We start from the raw sequence: 20,253 nt of genomic DNA on the forward strand, positions 1-20,253 counted from the left end.
TATTATTTTAGCTGGCAATATACTATCACATAAAGCACAGGTTACTGACAAATTTTAGTATCTTAAGAATGAAATTGTGGCATTAAATATAACTTCAATTTAAAGTAACATACAGGAAACAAATGCCAAATACTAAAACAAGATTTCTAGAAAGTATTACCAGAATTTAAAGAAGGAAAAGGTAAGTAGATACTGAAACAGGCCAGGGAAAAAAGTATCTTGTTAGGGTTAGTCCCCTAGTACAAGCTTAGAGGATGAACAAGAGTTGAAAGGATGAAAACAATATTCCGTGCAATAGAAACCACATAGGCTCAGAATTAATGATTATTAAAAGAGCTTAGAGAAATGAGTCATCCATTCAATAAATATTTACAATGTACCTATTTTATGATGGGCATTAGAAATCAAAGGTGAAGACACAGTTCTGCCCTCAAAAAGGCTACAGAACACTGTAGAGAATAGACCATCAAACCAGTCATGGTGTGTTGAGACTGGGTTAAGTTCAGGCAGTTATGGAAATACAGAGGATGGGTACCTAAGCAGATCCTACGAGAGCACAGAAGGCTTTCTGAAGGATATAACACCTAAATTAAGAATTGAAATGAATAGAAATTAACTAAACTGGTGGTGGGGAAGAGTGGAAGGCAGGGGTTGCGGGGGCAGAGACAGAGAATGGGAGGACAGGCCAGGCACGGTGGCTCATACCTGTAATCCCAGCACTTTGGGAGGCCAAGGTGGGTGGATCACCTGAGGTCAGGAGTTGGAGACCAGCCTGGCCAACATGGTGAAACCTCATCTCTACTAACAACACAAAAATTAGCAGGGTGTGGTGGCACATGCCTGTAATCCCAGCTACTCGGGAGGCTGAAGCAGAAGAATTGCTTGAGCCCAGGAGGTGGCGGTTGCAGTAAGGTGAGCCGAGATCGCGCTACTGCACTCCAGCCTGGGTGACAGAGCAAGACTCCGTCTGAAAAAAAAGAAAAAAAAAAGAACGGGAAGACAGGCAAAACAGCATCCAGAGATTAGAGTGTGTGTAAAGGCCAGAAAGAGCAGAGCACACCACCTATAAGCGGGTGGCAAATATGGCTGGGACATGACTTTATACAGGTGAATGGAAAGAGGTAAGGCTGAAGAAATAAACAGGAACCAGTACGTGAAACGATTTGCAAGCCATGTTAAGGAGTGTGGACCATGTTAAAGAGGATGTCTCTTTGGCTATACCAGAAGTTTCATAATAAAGAAAATAAATAAAGTTTATAGTAGTGAGGGACCAGATTATCTAAAACAAGGGTTGCAAGTTGAATTATCTACAGAGACTAAATAAGTAATAAAAAGGAATAAAGAGGACCAGGGGTAAGAAAAACCCAAGAGGCAACAAGGACTGTGGAAAGCAAAAGCCCCAACTAAATGGTGCAAACTTGCAATGAACAAAGTGTTGCTACATCTTTCTTTTTAAAAAAGAAGTTGGAAATACAAAATTCCAAGTGAAAGCTCTTGATTTTTTAATGATAGCCATTAAGTTTCTTTGAAACATGGTGCAGGCCAACACTGAAGGGTCTAAACAAAACAAGACTATGAGCAAACCGATACCACCAGTCATTTGACCCTGCTGAAGCTCAAAGACAAAGCTGATGAGTCTGACTTGGACCTCAAGGCAGTGAAGATTTAAACAGGAATGGAGAGTTACTAAAGATTTGAAGATGGTATCAAGTAACCACCACTTGAGAAGGCAGTGTCTGTTTTGTTCACTTCTCAGAAAGTACCTCACATTTCATTGTCCTCAGTAAATATTTAGTGATGAGCTTAAAAGGGGAATTTTTTCAAAAATTAGTGTCATGACAACAGATAGAACAAACTAGAGTGCAGAAAACACAAGTAAGAAAATTATTACAGTGCTCCTTTGCTCTAACCCCAGCCTGCTGTTTAGCAAGTTGTTAGCTTGTTAGCAGTCACTGCTGCCACATGCTGCCCAGTATTCTTTCTAGACTGACTGGTGTTCTTCCTTTGGCTATGAACCCTCCTCTAACTCAAAAATTTGTCCAACACCCCCGTGACCACAATTAGCAGCTATCAGCTTTCATCTAGCTAGGGGCAATGAAGTTAAATAGAATGTGTGATCACAGTGGATGGGAGAATAAGAAGAATATTCTTTGCTTCACTTCAACTCCAAGCCAGGAACTTTATTGCTAATTCCATATCCTGCCACTGCTAATTCCACACTATCTTCTCAGGGGTAAGTAACAGCTAAAAGCTGCACTAACTATGAAGGGAAATGCCCAATAATAATATGTATGCCTGGATAACAGGGTTGGGAAGAACTAAAATTGCATGTGAGATTTTGCTGGAACAGAGGTGGTGTAACAAAGAGGTGGGCTGAGAAAAACTAGACACTTAGAATGGGTATAGAAATTAAACAATAATCAACATAAGGAAACATGTAACCCCAAAAACCTCACAATCTTAACGTTTATATAATCAGACTCCAATTAATCTTACCTTACAAGAGTAAAGTCTGAGAGGATTTGAAATAAATTATAGAAAATTCGGCTGCTATTGGGATACATGGATAACTAGTATTAGAAGTTATAAACTCATTTACTGAAAATAATCTTCTAAACTGTCCCTCATCTAGGACAGATGAAAGCAACAGACTATCAAAATATTAAGTCACATATGCTATACCTTGGTATACCAAACTAGATATGGTTCTACTTTGCAATATGTTCACTCTCAAATAGTATCTACTAGGAAAAAAAGTTAAAAAAAAATCAGTTAATTTGAAAACCTCTAAGCAATTAGTATCTAGGGAAAGCATATCCAATCCCCACAGAGTGAAATGTTGGGCCTCACCTTATAAAAAAATAAGTCATCGTGTAAGGAATCCTTCTGGTTCAGAGTAATGACTTTAAAGCACAAAAGGAGAAGTTAGTGACCTTTCCTTAGGGAGATGATGATAATTATGATCCTACCTACTCTAGCCCTCATAGAGGGTCTGCTTTTTATCAGAGCTGATATTCTGATTACAAACTTAGAATGAAGCCAGGCACAGTGGCTCATGCCTATAATCCCAGCACTTTGGAAGGCTGAGGCAGGTGGATCACTTTGAGCTCAGGAGTTTGAGACCAGCCTGAGCAACATGGTGAAACTCTGTCTAAATTAGCCAAGTGTTGATGGCTCATGCCTGTAATCCCAGCTACTTGGGAGGCTGAGGTGCAAGAATTGCTGGAGCCCAAGAAGCACAGGTTGCAGTGAGCTGAGATCGCACCACTGTACTCCAGCCTGGGCAATAGAGCGAGACCCTGTTTCAAAACAAAAGAAAAATTTATCAGAATGAAACATCACATTTTATCCAAAGAAATTAAGTAGATCTAGGTATCAGGGAACACTTATGGAAAGCCCTAAATGCTCTGTAAAATTCAGAAATGGATAGTGGGGTTTCAGACTACAATTGATTAATAGTTAAGAAAAGCGCTCAGGAACAGGTGAAGCAATAAAAGAAGAAAAGACAGCTGAGGCACCTTTATTGAGGAGTAACAGCAGAATTACGTAACACCAAAGTTTTCTCAAATGCTCTAAGTCTGTGCTGTTCAATACAGGAACTACATGTGGGTACTGAGCACTTAAAATGTGGCCAGTTCAAGTTAAGATGTGCTGTAAATGTAAAATATACCCTGATTTTGAATACTTCATATGAAAAAAAGACTTTACAGTGCAATTCTAAATCAGCTATGTTTAATTTCATATGACTATTTTAACATTTTCATTGAATTTAATATTGTTTGTTCCTTTGGTATTAATTTCCTCTTGGGTACATCTTCAATAAGATGATTTTAAGGTGAAAAACAGTGACAGCTTACCAGACTGTCCAAAAAAGAGAATGACCCAAATTTCTAGGCAGAGGCTTGAGCCAGCAGGATTGTTCCACCAAATGGTAACCAGGCTCTCTTCCTGTTATCTCTGGCAAAAGGGTTACAGAGTAAGAAAGAAACACTATGTACACATGGAACAGGATTTGACCAATAGTTTAAATCCATCAAACATAATAATATACTTTGTTTCAGGATTTACTCAACTACAAGTGTTAAAACTTTAAAAAGTGACATAAACATTATTCACTATGATTTATTCAACTTTATCCTTTCTCAGTAATCTTTAGATATTTAAATTCACTCTGTTGGGAGGATCACACATACACAGACTCCAATTTACCACCAAAAAATCCACACACCTTTCTCATTAGGATGAAATGAAATAGTACCATTATTTTTTATGCAATACCATAACAGATTTCAAAAGGCACTGGAATTCTCATATTATAAACACTAATACCATTCAGAAACAGTCTATGGTCCTATCAGGAAACTTGAAGAAAATGTGGTTTTAGGGAATTAAGAATTTCAAAATACGGAACATAACAGTTTTACAAGCTAGCACTAACTCAAAGACACAGAATACAGTAATACTGACTGAGAAAACCAACTGTACTAATATTAAAAGACTATTAGCTTAAAAAAAAGTATTAGACTCAGCACAGTTAAAAATAAAATAGATTTTTGGGACCCAACATTTCCCAAAGATTAAAACATTATTACTCAAGTCAGAGTTCTTTGGCACATAACAATTCAAGGTTATATAGTGTTCTCAGTCAAATTACCTTAGTGCCTGACAACCAATGGAATCAATGGAAGACATCTCAAATAGTTTAAGGAGAACTTTTGGGTTAAGATGCTTTAACTTGAGAGTGACAGCTGAAAGTGCATCAGTTATCCATTCAAACATCTCTGGGAGTTTACTAAGCAAAAGGCATTACACTAAATTTTGGAGATAAAATGGTGAAGAAGCTACAATATCTGACCATTACAGAGTTTACACTCCGGTAGTTTCGTAAAAGAATAGAAGTGGGATCTTCAGCAGTATTTCACTACCTGTTACCCGTGCTCCAAATCAAGACATTTCCTCCTTCTCCTATTTGTATTTGGAGGGAAAGTGACAAGGATAGAGAAACAAGGAAGAAAACAGATTTGCATGTATCAACTGAATCAAAATTATTTTCCTTATCTCTTTCTCTGTAAAGCTGAACTCCTTAATGAGAGAGGCTGAAAACTATTCACCTTCCTATCCCTAGCACCTAGTGCTTATCTGCTGCTCCACTACATCAGAACCAAGCCAATCTCTTTTTCTACTATAAACCAGTATCAAGAATAAAAGAAGATTAAAACAACAAAGGTCAATCTTTCCAGTGTTTCTTTTTGCAAAAATAAGCACATACCTATATTCATATAAGTATTTTAAAAGCTATAAAGTAATATACATCTCCTTTAAGGAAAAGCGTGCAGTTCCATAAAGCTAGTTTCCTTTCACCACCATCAGTGTATCTCCCTCACCTTGCAATGACATCCAGAGGCAACCACTATCATAAGCGTGGGTAAATGAGATCACATTGTACACATCATTCTGAAATGAACTTTTCCTTACATTTATGAGGTATCTCCATATTCATACACATCAAAAGGTAGCATGGTATAGTGGACTCTGAAGCCAGACAACTTAGGTTCAAATCCTAACTTCAAATCTTGGCTCTGCTATTTACCAGCTATGAGAGTGAGTATGTTATTCACCCCTCTATATTTCAGTATTCTCATATGCAAAATGAAGATAATGATAGTACCTCTTTCTGACTTTTCATGAGGATTACAACAGTTAAGATTCATAAAGGGCTTAAAACAATACAGAACCTGGACATAGAAAGTACAAGGTGTTTCTTAAGTTGAAATAAATACTAATTAATGATAACAGCCTAAATATAGATCTAGGTAATTCTCCATTGTATAACTATTCTATATCTTATTTATCCATGCTTTCCTACTGACAGGCATTTAGATTATTTTTTCCAAATGAATATCCATGTACATTCCTCCTTGGGCAACTGTTCAAGTTTCTCTAGACTAATACCTTGAATAGTAATCAACTGCTAGATAATAGAGTATGCACATTTTCAACTGTATGAGTAACATCCCATCCTAAGCTTTGCAATCTAATGGGTGAAAACTGATAGCTCATACGTTTTCAACTGCACTTCCCTACGAATGAGACTAAGCATCTTTTCAGTTCATTAGCCATTCCAATTCCATTTCCTCTGCTGCTAATTGCCTTTATATCCATTGTTCATTTTATGTGTATCACCTTATTCTTTTGATCTTTATATAGTCTGGACACAAATCCACCGAATATTAAAGACATTTTGTGTGTCTCCTCCTAGGTATGCTGCATATTTTTTAGTTTGGTTTATAATGTCTTTTTGTTGTTGTTGTTGTTGAGCCCAGGCTGGAGGGCAGTGACACAATCTTGGCTCACTGCAACCTCCGCCTCCTAGATTCAAGCAATTCTAGTGCCTCAGGTTTCTGAGTAGCTGGGACTACAGGCACGTGCCACCATGCCTGTCTAATTTTTGTATTTTTCGTAGAGACAGGGTTTCACCATGTTGATCAGGCTGGTCTTGCACTCCTGACCTCAAGTGAACCACCTGCCTTGGTCTCCCCAGATTGCTGGGATTACAGGTATGAGTTACCACACCCAGCCTGATGTCTTTTATTAAACTCAAGTTTTTCTGTTTGAGGCAACAAAATCATTTACCCTTGATGTCTTTAACCTTGATGGTTCATTCTTACTTTCCTGACTTGTTAAAGATCTTCCACATCCTAAAGTTGCATACTCATCTATATTATCCTCTTTTTAAAAAATAGTTTTTCACATGTATTATTTAATTCAACTGGAATTTATTTTCACGTATTGCTTGAAGCAGAGAACTAGTTTTCCCCCCATCTAGAAAACCAATTCGACAGTCTACTTTTTCTCTCCCTACTGCCAAGGAATGCCATTTCTAGCCTTCACCAATGTTCCAAATGTGTATGAATCCATTTCTGAACTCTCTATTAGCTTGTCTTTTCCTGTACTAATACTATACTTCAAGTGCCATAATTTTTTAACAGAGGTACTTACATAAAGCATACAAATACTGAATGTACAGCTTGAGCTTTAAATACATATACTCCTGTGTGTGATCCAGCTCAAGCCAAACTATTAACATTCCTCATGCTCCAGGGGCTCCCTCATGAGCCTTACCAATCAGTACCATGCTTCCAAGATGACCACAATTCTCATCTCTATCACTATAGATTATTTCTACTTGTTTTTGAGCTTCCTATAAATGAAATCATACAATATGTAATCCTTGTGACTCACTAATTTCATTCAACATTAAGTCTGGGAGAGATTCATCCCATGTTATGCACAGCAGTTTGTTCTTTGTCATTGTATGTAGTATTTCAATCTAAATAGCGTAACTTTTATTTCTGTTTTTTGAGACAGAGTGTCTTTCTTGTCTCCCAGGTTGGAGTGCAATGGCATGATCTCAGCTCACTGCAACCTCCGCTTCCCAGGTTCAAGCGATTCTCCCAACTCAGCCTCCCAAGTAGCTGGGATTACAGGCACATGCCACCATGCCCAGCTAATTTTTGTTTTTAGTAGAGATGGGGTTTCACCATGTTGGCCAAGCTGGTCTTGAACTCCTGACCTCAGGTGATTCACCCGCCTCCGCCTCTCAAAGTGCTGAGATTACAGGCATGAGCCACCACGCCCGGGGCTAAATACCATAATTTTTAAATTCATCTTGACATCCAACAGAGCAAGTTCCTCCTCATTCTTTTTCTTCTTCCAAAACTATCTTGGTTATTCTTGAACCTTTAATTTTGCACAGGAAGGTCATTTTCCACACAAAAAAAAATCCTACTGGGATTTGTGTCTGAAACTACATACAATTCTCAAAGTAACTTTTCAGTAATATTTATTACTAAATAAATTTTAACTTCCCACCCAAAAATATAGTAAATCCTGCCTTTTATTCATGTCTAATTTTATGTCCTTCAATAAAATGTTGGGTACTTTATAGAATTTCATATAAAGGAGATACTTTTTATTTTCTAATTGGCTACTGCTAGTTTGAATGCTGACTTTGTATCCAGCAAGGTTGAATTATTTTATTAATACGAACAGTACTTTCATTTCTTTTAACATTTCTAAGGAGCATCTCATCTCATTTCTCTTCCTTTCCAATCCTTTTGGATTTTCTTTCTTTTTGCGTATTGATAGAGATATATCTGTCTTACACTTGGCTTTAATGAGAATGTTTCCGAAGTTTCACTATTAAGCATGATGCTTTCTATTTGAAAGGTAGCCTTTACTGTAAGAAAAAAAAGTTCATTTCTGTTCATAGCGTAAGAGTGGTTTTTTAAAACTTTAATGGGTATTGAGTTTTAACATACAGTTTTACTAAATTTATCTAGATTTTTTCCTAAATTTTCTTATAAATTGATACAATTTTCAAATATTGAACTATCCTAAACTCCTATCCCAATTAAAATTTTTATGTCTGTGTTCATAAGTAAGACTGAATGTAATATATTTTCTCTTGTATGGTCTTTCCATTCTAGATTTAAATGCTAAACTTGCCTGATAAACAGGTAGGGTAACTTTCCCTCTTTTTCTGTTCTCTGAGTCAATCTGCATAAGATTGGGATTAGCTGTTCCGCAAAAGCATATCTAAAATTATAATTACAAATATGACCATGAAAACTATTCCTTCATACTTGAGATGCTGAGGCGGGAGAATTGCTTGAGACCAGTTTGAAGCTGCAGTACACTATGATCACGCCTGTGAATAGCCACTGCACTGCACTACAGCCTCAACAGCACGGCAAGACCCCATCTCTAAAAAAAACAACCAAACAAAAAAAAAACCTATTCCTTCTGACACCACTTCACACAAACTAGAAAGGCAATAATTAAAAAGACAGATAATGAAAAGCATTGGTGACATTACAGAAAAGTGTGAACCTTTGTACACTGCTGGTGGGAAAATAAAATGATGCAGCCACTTTGGAAAACAGTCTTGCAGTTCCCCAAAAGTTTAAACACGGAGTATCACATGATCCAGCAATTTCACTCCTAGGTATACATAGTCAGCGCTCCATATCCATGGGTTCTGCATCCATAGATTCAACCAATTGCAGATTGAAAATATCTGGGGGGAAAAGTTGTGCCTATACTATGTACAAACTTTTTTCCCTTGTCATTATTCTCTAAGCAATACAGTATAACAACTATTTACACAGCACTTGGGTTATATTAGATATTACAAGTAATCTAGAGATCAAGTAATGCATATGGGAGAATGTGCATAGGTTATACGCAAATACTGTGGCATTTTTATGTCAGAGACTTAAGCATCTGAGGGAAGTCCTGGAAACAACACAGGACTATAATAGTTCACAGAAGACTATTCCTAATAACCAAAAAGTGCAAAACAATACAAACATCCATCAACTGATAAATGAATAAACAAAATGTGGTATATCCACAAACGATGATGTATTATTAAAGAATGAAGTGTACTGACATATGCTACAATGTGGATAAACCTTAAAAACATGCTAAGTGAAAGAAATCAATCCCTCCCAAAACACATATTTATAATTCCATTTTATGAACTGTCCAGAACAGGCCAATCTATAGAAATAAGAGGAAGATTAGTAGATGCCTAAGGATAGAGGGTTAGGAGAGATGAAAATGTTCTAAAAATGACTATAGCAATTCTTGGCAACTCTGTAAAAATACTAAAACCTACTGAATTGTACATTTTAACCAGGTAAATAATATGGTATGTGAATATCTCAATAAAGTTGTTATTAAAAAAAAACCACCTATTCCTCTCGGGGAGATTTATTACAGCTTCAATTTCTTTAATGGTTTTTGGTTTCTTTTTCTTGTATAGGCAAATTTGAAAAAAAAAATTACTAGAAAATAAAATTCATTTTAAAATTTATATAAATTATTAGTGATTTCTTATAATTTTAAAAATCACCATTATAGTTGTACTTATACCTCTTTTTTAAATTTGACTATCAGTCTCATCTATTTTTCTTGGGTATTTCCAGAATCAACTGCAAATAACCAGCTTTGACTTATCACGACATTGTTTTTCTTGCTGCTGCTTATTTTCTTTCTTTTTTCTTTTTTTTTTTTTTTGAGACAGAGTCTCGCTCTGTCACCCAGGCTGGAGTGCAGTGGCACGATCTCAGCTCACTGCAACCTCCACCTCCCGGGTTCAAGCAATTCTCTGCCTCAGCCTCCCAAGTAGCTGAGATTACAGGCGCCTGCCACCATGCCTGGCTAATTTTTGTATTTTTACTAGAGACAGGGTTTCACCATCTTGGCCAGGCTGGTATTGAACTCCTGACCTCGTGATCCACCCGCCTCAGTCTCCCAAAGTGCTGGGATTATAGACGTGAGCCACTGCGCCCGGTCATTGCTGATTATTTTCTAGTTCACCAAATTCTATTTTCATTTTTATTATTTTCTCTTCTTCCTTTGACTCTACTCTTTTTTTAGCTTTTTAAATTGAAGAGCTGGCTCATTTATTTTCAATCTTTCAATCTAATACATTCATTAAAGATTATGAATTTATCCCCAAGTACCATTTTTTGTGCATCCCTCAAATTTTGATACAACACTTTTGTTGTGATTTAGTTCTAATTATTTTGTAATTTCCATTTTGTTTTTTAATTCTTGAAAATTCTTAATCATTTTTCCTTGAATATTGTTTCTCCACTCTTCTGTGTATGCTCTTTTCTAAAACTCTAATTAGACCTATATTGGAACTGCTCAATCTCTCCTCTAAGTGTCATCTTTTCTTCCATATTTCTCACCTCTTCATTTTTCTGCATTTCTCTGTGCTTGTCCGGAGGAGTACTTTCTTTCTTCACATTAGTAACTTCTCTCTTTAGCTGTGTCAAATCTTCTATTTTACCCATTTATTGAGTTATTTTATTACAAGCTATATTTTTCAAGATTTTAATTGGTTATTTTACATAAATATTTATTGTTTCTGAAGTAACTGTTTTTGTTCAATTATAATGCAATATGCTCTTGGTTAAAAAAAAAAAAAAAAGTAACTGATGTCTGGCTGGGCGCAGTGGCTCACACCTGCAATCCCAGCACTTTGGGAGGCTGAGATGGGCAGATCGCCTGAGGTCAGGAGTTCGAGACCAGCTTGGCCAACATGGCGAAACCCCATTTCTACTAATAACACAAAAATTAACTGGACACGGTGGTGCACACCTGTAGACCTAGCTACTAGCGAGGCTGAGGCTGGAGAATCGCTTCTTGAACCCGGGGGGTGGAGGTGGCAGTGAGTGGAGATAGCGCCACTGCACTCCAGTCTGGGCGACAGAGTAAGACTCCGTATTAAAAAAAAAAAAAAAAGGTAACTGAAATTTTAAGCTAAATCACCTTAGAAAAAATATTTGAAAAGCTCTCCATTATAAATCACTTCTTTAATGACAAAAAAAAAATCACTTTTTAGGAATTCTCTTGGCTGCTATTCTGCCAAATGTTATCCCACTGTGCCTACCTGCTTCAAGGCATGAAAAGTTCTATTATTCTCATTTTAGAATTAGAGAAACTGAAGCACAATAAAGTTCTTTTTAAAACACTTTCTCCCCATCTTTTTTTAAAATTTCAAAGCCATAGAAAAGTTGAAAGTACAATGACCCATATACCTTCTACCCAGATTCAAAATTGTTAACATTTACAACTTTTGCTTTACCTTTTTTCTCTCTCTCTCCATATACATGCATACACCACACCCAAATATCCACACACTTTTTTTTCTAAACCCACTCCTGAGCCCAATATGATACTTCACTTGGAATATTTCAATATATTTCTCCAAAGAATAAAAGCACTCTCAATAAAACGACCATATCATTCACACCAAAGAAACTATGAGATTTAACAGAATCGTACAAAGACATGCAGCAGTAGATTCAAAACTAGTATTTAAGTCATCTGACTAAATGTTCTTTATCTTGGCTTGTCTAATGATTGGACAAACTGCTTTCTGATGATTATTTAGAAGAGACAATTTGTCAAAGAGCATTTCCTTCCTTCATTTCTGAAAAGAAAGCAATAATCTTCTAAGATATTCAAACTGCAAAAATCAAGGATAGTATATTTCCACTTTGTTTTCTAACACTAAATCTTTAAGTGAAGCTACTCTATACTCTCAAAACTATACATTCTTTTTATATGCCACAAGATAAATTATTAATAATATTATACTAAATAATTAGAATTTCACCATACCAGATTTTAAAGGGAAAAATTGTTTTTAAGAAAAAAATACGGTACAAGTAAGATTGATGAGCCAAATGAACCTGCTTTATACATTAAAAAACTGGTAAGTGTAGGCCGGGCACGGTGGCTCATGCCTGTAATCCCAGCACTTTGGGAGGCCAAGGCGGGCGGATCACAAGGTCAGGAGATCAAGACCATCCTGCTAACACGGTGAAACCCCATCTCTACTAAAAATACAAAAATTAGCCGGGCATAGTGGCGGGCACCTGTAGTCCCAGCTACTCGGGAGGGTGAGGCAGGAGAATGGCGTGAACCCAGGAGGCAGAGCTTACAGTGAGCCGAGATCACGCCACTGCACTCCAGCCTGGGCGACAGAGCGAGACTCTGTCTCAAAAAAACAAACAAACAAAAAACAAAACAAACAAACAAAAAACTGGTAAGTGTATTCATAAATCTATATGAAAAGCTAATATTTCAGTGGGGATGATTTAATCTCAGTCACTGATGTTAGGAACTAGGTAAGATAAACCATAAAATCCTATGCTTGCTCTCAAAGAACCTAAAAACCCAGTTTAAGAGTTGTCTATTTTTATTACACAACATACCTGTGTAAAAAATAAAATAATAAATTTTTTAAAAAGAGCTGTATTTTTTTTAAAATAGCAATATGGCCAGGCGCCGTGGCTCATGCCTGTAATCCTAACACTTTGGGAGGCCGAGGCGGGCAGATCACTTGAGGTCAGAAGTTCAAAACCTGGCCAACATGGTGAAATCCTGTCCCTACTAAATATACAAAAAAGTTAGCCAGGCCTGGTGGCAGATGCTTGTAATCCCAGCTACTTGGGAGACTGAGGCAAGAGAATTGCTTGAACCTGGGAGGCGGAGGTTGCAGTGAACGGAGATCATGCCACTGCACTCCAGCCTGGGTGACCGAGTGAGACTCTGTCTCACTTTATTTTAAAAAATAAAAATTAAATTAAATTAAAATTAAAAAATAGCAATACAACCTAAAGCTAATATTTAAGGGCTAAACTGCATCATTCAGCTAACCAAAACCACAAAAATGTTTAAGATCAATCTATAGCCAAATACTAGCCAATAAGGGTATATTAACTGGGTGCTGCTAAGGTACTGTATTAAGTAAATTCCATGAATTAATACAATCTTACAGACATCCCACTTCTCTATTGAAGAATTGGAGATAACAAAGATACTAACATAAAAGGACTGATAAAAGGGGTAAGACCTCATGGGTTGGAAGAATCAATATCGTGAAAATGGCCATACTGCCCAAAGTAATTTATAGATTCAATGCCATCCCCATCAAGCTACCAATGACTTTCTTCACAGAATTGGAAAAAACTACTTTAAAGTTCATATGGAACCAAAAAAGAGCCCGCATTGCCAAGTCAATCCTAAGCCAAAAGAACAAAGCTGGAGGCATCACGCTACTTGACTTCAAACTATACTACAAGGCTACAGTAACCAAAACAGCATGGTACTGGTACCACAACAGAGATATACATCAATGGAACAGAACAGAGCCCTCAGAAATGATGCCGCATATCTACAACTATTTGATCTTTGACAAACCTGACAAAAACAAGAAATGGGGAAAGGATTCCCTATTTAATAAATGGTGCTGGGAAAACTGGCTAGCCATATGTAGAAAGCTGAAACTGGATCCCTTCCTTACACCTTATACAAAAATTAATTCAAGATGGATTAAAGACTTAAATGTCATCAGAGTGAACAGGCAACCTACAGAATGGGAGAAAATTTTTGCAACCTACTCATCTGACAAAGGGCTAATATCCAGAATCTACAATGAACTCAAACAAATTTACAAGAAAAAAACAAACAACCCCATCAAAAAGTGGGCAAAGGACATGAACAGACACTTCTCAAAAGAAGACATTTATGCAGCCAGAAAACACATGAAGAAATGCTCATCATCACTGGCCATCAGAGAAATGCAAATCAAAACCACAGTGAGATACCATCTCACACCAGTTAGAATGGCCATCATTAAAAAAATCAGGAAACAACAGGTGCTGGAGAGGATGTGGAGAAATAGGAACACTTTTACACTGTTGGTAGGACTGTAAACTAGTTCAACCATTGTGGAAGTCAGTGTGGCGATTCCTCAGGGATCTAGAACTAGAAATACCATTTGACCCAGCCATCCCATTACTGGGTATATACCCAAAGGACTATAAATCATGCTGCTATAAAGACACATGCACACGTATGTTTATTGCGGCACTATTCACAATAGCAAAGACTTGGAACCAACCCAAATGTCCAACAACAATAGACTGGATTAAGAAAATGTGGCACATATACACCATGGAATACTATGCAGCCATAAAAAACGATGAGTTCGTGTCCTTTGTAGGGACATGGATGAAACTGGAAAACATCATTCTCAGTAAACTATCGCAAGGACAAAAAACCAAACACCGCATGTTCTCACTCATAGGTGGGAATTGAACAATGAGAACTCATGGACACAGGAAGGGGAACATCACATTCCGGGTACTGTTGTGGGGTGGGGGGTGGGGGGGGCGGGGACAGCATTAGGAGATATACCTAATGCTAAATGACGAGCTAATGGGTGCAGGAAATCAACATGGCACATGGATACATATGTAACAAACCTGCACATTGTGCACATGTACCCTAAAACCTAAAGTATAATAAAAAAAAAAAAAAAAAAAGGGGGTAAGACTTGCCTCAACTTTAAAGTACAGAAATCAGAATGGAGAAAAGGCCATCTGAAGAAAGTGAGAAACCACAAACCAAGTGTAAATAAAACTATCCAGGTAAGAGCAAACAAAAGTTTCAAACTGAAGAAATTAAGGCTAGATAAAAAGAATGGAATTAGATAGCAGGAGGCCTCAAGTATCCAGCAAACGGACAAAGTTTTGTAAAACAGCTATAAGCAGGACACCACTACAAGCTCTTTATATTTAAAATGCCTTTTAGAAATAGTAACCTAGTAATAATGCAAAATGAGTGAGAGAGAAGTGAGAAGAAACTATTATACTACAAATATTATATTTACAAATATTATATTTACAAATATTATATTTACAAATATCAATTCAATAAGTTATTTGGTACCTGAGGAAATCAGGCAGCTCAAATTGAACCAATTCTGTCACACTTCACATCAAGTCTTTTCATTACAAATAAGGAAATGGTAAATATAATTGCAACATATCCTATATTATTTTTCAAATATACTTTCAATGAAATTCAAGATACATTGAAAACTGTCATCAAGAAGTGCTAGTCAAAAAAAAAAAAGTGCTAGTCAGGCCAGGAGTGGTGGCTCACACCTGTAATCCCAACACTTAGGGAGGCCAAGGTGGGCAGATCATTTGAGCTCACTGAGTTCGAGACCAGCCTGGGCAACATGGCAAAACCCAATCTTTATAAAAAATAAAAAATTAGTCGGGCATGGTGGTGCACAACTGTAGTCCCAGCTACTCAGGAGGCTCAAGTGGGAGGATGGCTTGTGCCCAGGAGGCAGAAGTTGCAGTAGGCCAAGATCACACCACTGCACTCTAGCCTGGGCAATAGAGCCAGACTTTGTCTCAAAAAAAAAAAAAAGTGCTAGTCAATTAATATAAAACTATCCTTGCTGGTCAGTACTACTGTGCCAAAAGAAATTCACCAAATATGACATCTGCATAAATTTTACAATTTAAATATTTACTTCAAAAAAGCAACATCATAAAGAAATGTATATATACAAGAATTCAACATTTGGCCTCCCTATATTGCTTTAGAACAACTACACCATTTACCAAAAGCCAGTAAATGTGTAATTTTTTTTTTTTTTTTTTTGAGACAGAGTTTCGCTCTTGTTGCCCAGGTTGGAGTGCAATGGCACAATCTCAGCTCACTGCAACCTCCGCCTCCCGGGTTCAAGCGATTCTCCTGCCTCAGCCTCCCGAGTAGCTGGGATTACAGGCATGCACCACCATGCCCGGCTAATTTTCTATTTTTCATAGAGACAGGGTTTCTCCATGTTGGTCAGGCTGTCCTCAAACTCCCGACCTCAGGTGATCCACCCGCCTTGGCCTCTAAAAGTACTGGGATTACAAGTGTGAGTCACCAAGTCCGGCCAAGTAAATGTATAATTTTTTAGAAGCAGCTATTATGTAAATAAGATACTTCAATGTCATACTTTTTACTCATACACCCATTAATAGCTCAGTATTTATTGTCCATACAATAATTTCCATAATCCATATCAAACGTACAAAAAGAAGCTATCCCAAGTAACTTCCTTTCTTTTCAATTAAATAAACTCCTTCTCACGGGACAAAATTTAGGGGAAAAAAAAAAATCTCAAGTTTGTGAAAACTAGACTACTTACCAGTAACTTGAGTTATCCTATTGGGTCTTTTCCCTCACAGATCCACCTCTCTTGCCCTTCTGTCCAGCATGAGAATCTTCCTGATGGGCATCCACTGGAACTGAGGGGGCATGCAGTACAGACGTATATGTAAGAAAGTTTGGGGGAGGGGATTTGGGAGATGCTAGAGACATGCTTCAGTGCACTTGCTTACCTTCCTGAAATTGGAAATTTCAACGGTTCCTTGGTCCTCGAGGCACTCACAATAACTTCAAACAATGTGGATCTGTGGAGATTACCCAATAGGAGAACTCCAGTTACTGGTAAGTGATCCAGCTTTTTCTTCTCTATCAGAATAAGAAGATTATTTCATTTTATTTGAGATTATTATTACATGTAGAACTACGGAAGAAAGCATAAATTCACTAGATAACTATATATGCACGTATCAAAGTAAATACGGAAACAATTTGCTAAATATAATGTCAGTGGAAACTTCAGACATTATCAGAAACATAAGGAAAAGAAAATCATTAGAATGGTTTCATTTAAAAATGTCTACTATAATGGCTGCTATATTTTAATACACAAAAATATCAGCCACCAGGCTATTTCATTTTGCTGAAACAATATCATTATATTTTATATTAGTACAACAATAATTAGTTGATCAAAACCTATCATTTTTAACTAGCCATTGTCATTAACATTCACTAGATTTTGGTATAGAAGCCACTATGGTGGACTAATAATATGTTAGAATTCAGATAAAATGCATCAATACGATTCTCATTTTATCACTCATGTCTTTAACCAGGCCAGGCGTGGTGGCTCACGCCTGTAATCCCAGCACTTTGGGAGGCTGAGGCAAGCAGATCACCTGAGATCAGGAGTTCGAGACCAACCTGGCCAATATGGCAAAACCTCGTCTCTACTGAAAATACAAAAATTAGATGGACATGGTGGTGCACGACTGTAATCCCAGCTACTCGGGTGGCTGAGACACGAGAACTGCTTGAACCCGGGAAGCAGAGGTTGCAGTGAGCGGAGATCGTGCCACTGCACTCCAGCCTGGATGACAGAGTGAGACTCTGTCTCAAAAAAAAAAAAAAAAAAAAAAGTCATCCAGGCAAGGTGGCTCATGCCTGTAATCCCAACACTTTTGGAGGCCAAGGCAGGTGGATCACCTGAGGTTGGGAGTTCGAGACCAGCCTGACCAACATGGTAAAACCCCATCTCTACTAAAAATACAAAAAGTAGCCAGGTGTGGTGGCATGTGCCTGTAATCCCAGCTACTAGGGAGGCTGAGGCAGAAGAATTGCTTGAACTTGGGAGGTGGAGGTTGCAATGAGCCAAGTTGTGCCACTGCACTTCAGCCTGGGCAACAGAGGGAGACTCCATCAAAAAAAAAAAAAAGTCAGCCAGGCACGGTGGCTCGCACCTGTGATTCCAGCACTTTGGGAGGCCGAGGCAGGCGGATCACCTGAGGTTAGGAGTTCGAGACCAGCCTCACTAACATGGTGAAACTCCGTCACTACTAAAAATACAAAAATTAGCCGGGCGTAGTGGCAGGTGCCTATAATCCCAGCTACTCAGGAGGCTGAGGCAGGAGAATAGCTTGAACCCAGAAGACGGAGGTTGCAGTAAGCCAACATCGTGCCTGGGAGACACAGCAAGATTTCATCTCAAAAAAAAAAAAAAAAAAAAGTCTTTAACCATTTGTCACCTATTGACACACCAACCACAAACAAATAAAAGTATGCCAGTCATTGAAAATATTAATAATGCTAATTATAATTTAAATACTTGTACAAAAGAAATATAGCAAATTTTAAACTTTTAAAATAATTGCCTAAAAATGGCCGTTACTGAAATAAAAACTATTTCTAATCAAAAGAAAAAAATCTCTGCAAAAGAAATTTATCTTCAAGCTCATATGAAGATATTACCTTTAACTGAATACATATTAATCAATATGTATTCATCATATTCATTTTAACGTGCCACAGCAGTGATGACTTCTAACACTAGTAACTACACTAGCAGGTACTAGATACAGATACATTTTAATACCCTTTACCATCATGCTTCTAAATAATCACCTCCTTCCTTCAAGAAACTTATGATTTCATGATTCTTCATTCTATGGAAACAAAGAAAGTATATAGTTTTTCCTTTAAGAATAGTCTGGTAACTAACTCACCACTGAATAAATGAAAGAAAACAAAACAAACAAAAAATAAATGGGATAAAATGGTGTGTAAAATCATTCTACACAATCAAATTCAAAATGTAATTCTAATGAAAATCTTATATTTCAATCCTGTTATGAGGTCATATTTATATTTGTTAGGTTGACAACACACCTGTCAAGACTGTCAAGATCTGTGACAGATTCTTACTTAGATTTAAGATACAAATTGCCTTGGGTAAATGCATGCATTTTTCTATAAATTTGAGTTAAGTATAACAGTAATAAATCCATTCACTTTTAAATGACCCATTCAAACAGGGGTACTACACAGACCTCCATTTCTAATTGGAGTAAATATCAGAAAAGGCTCATCTAGGGAACTTTTCTAGTTTACTAGACTCCTAGTCACTGGAGTAAGTACACAGCACAAAGGTCTTATATGTTTATAGTGATAAAACAGATCAAGGCGCAATAATGCAAATATTTTATCCTAATGGTATAAGCTAATATAAAAGATGTCATTAAGAGGTCGGGCACGGTGGCTCAAGCCTGTCATCCCAGCACTTTGGGAGTCCGAGGCGGGCCTTTCTCTCACTGTCCAGATATCTTGCTCTGGGGCAAACAAGCTGTCATGTTCTGAGCCTATAGAAAAGAGAAGCCCACATAGCAATAAACTGATGTCTCTGGCCAACAGCCAGATGCCTGAGGCCTGACAACAGACATGTGAGTTAACTTGGAAGGAGGTGTTCTAAGGTCTGCTGACAACCACATGAGTGAGCTTGCAAATGGATCCTTCCTCAGCTGAGCCCTAAGATGACTGCAGGCTTGTGAGAGAAAAGGTGGGAAAAAGAACAAAATTCTATTATATTATTTAAATTAATCTGACCAGATTTTGAAGCCTTACCTTACTTTTCAAGTCAATTCTCAATAGCCATCTCTAAAGTGAATAATTTCTGTTTAAAACTATTTTATAAAACAATGACAAATTTTTCTAACATCACAAATTTCAATTGTCTCAAGCCAACCTGAGTGGCTCTAAATGTCTTATTTTCCTTCCTTAGGGAAAGTCAGCCTTTTCTATTTCCATTGAATAAATAACTTTTTAAAATAGAAATTCCTGTATTACATTTCAACATGTTCATGCAAATCATTCTGCTTTAACATAGTTAATTTCATTATTTTAAAAGTACATATAAAACCATAAGTACTGAAATGCCATACCTTAAAAAGTCTTCAGTGCGTGTATATTAATGACCTTTTTATGGAAACACACATCAAGGTATTAGTAACAGTAAGGTACAAACTCATTCTCTTTTATCTAATATCAAAATATTAATGCCCCATTATCTTTCACCTAACTAGAATAGCCCAACTAGTCTTTCTATTTACACATTCCTGCAGCCTGCCAGTCCATTCTCCTCACAGAAGCCATAGAGCACTTCCACACTTAAACTCATTAAATGGCTTCTTGTTACACTTCCAATAAAATCTCAGTGTC

The 20,253-nt window shown here is 37.2% G+C and overlaps 1 protein-coding gene across 7 annotated transcripts in view; it reads right to left on the reverse strand.

The window, feature by feature from the left end:
- The window catches only part of YAF2 (YY1 associated factor 2), a 78,314-nt gene that overhangs the window by 35,881 nt on the left and 22,180 nt on the right, over positions 1-20,253 (reverse strand). Inside the window, exons 4-5 of one of the 7 annotated variants that reach the window (XR_009209344.1) lie at positions 16,776-16,847; positions 16,583-16,682 (exon numbers count right to left, since the gene is read on the reverse strand). The exons of 2 other annotated variants lie outside the window; for them this stretch is intronic. Coding sequence is in view for 4 of the 5 variants with exons in the window: in XM_032173723.2 (XP_032029614.1) it covers positions 16,776-16,908 (133 nt within the window). In the remaining variant the exon portion in view is untranslated. Of the gene's footprint in view, positions 1-2,850; positions 3,831-3,857; positions 3,958-16,582; positions 16,683-16,775; positions 16,909-20,253 lie in introns of those variants that run through there. 4 more of the 7 variants (XM_032173725.2, XM_032173721.2, XM_032173723.2 and 1 more) reach the window with 4 other exon arrangements.

This window comes from Hylobates moloch, unplaced genomic scaffold, assembly GCF_009828535.3.
Source record: "Hylobates moloch isolate HMO894 unplaced genomic scaffold, HMol_V3 SCAFFOLD_13, whole genome shotgun sequence".
NCBI lineage: Eukaryota > Metazoa > Chordata > Mammalia > Primates > Hylobatidae > Hylobates > Hylobates moloch.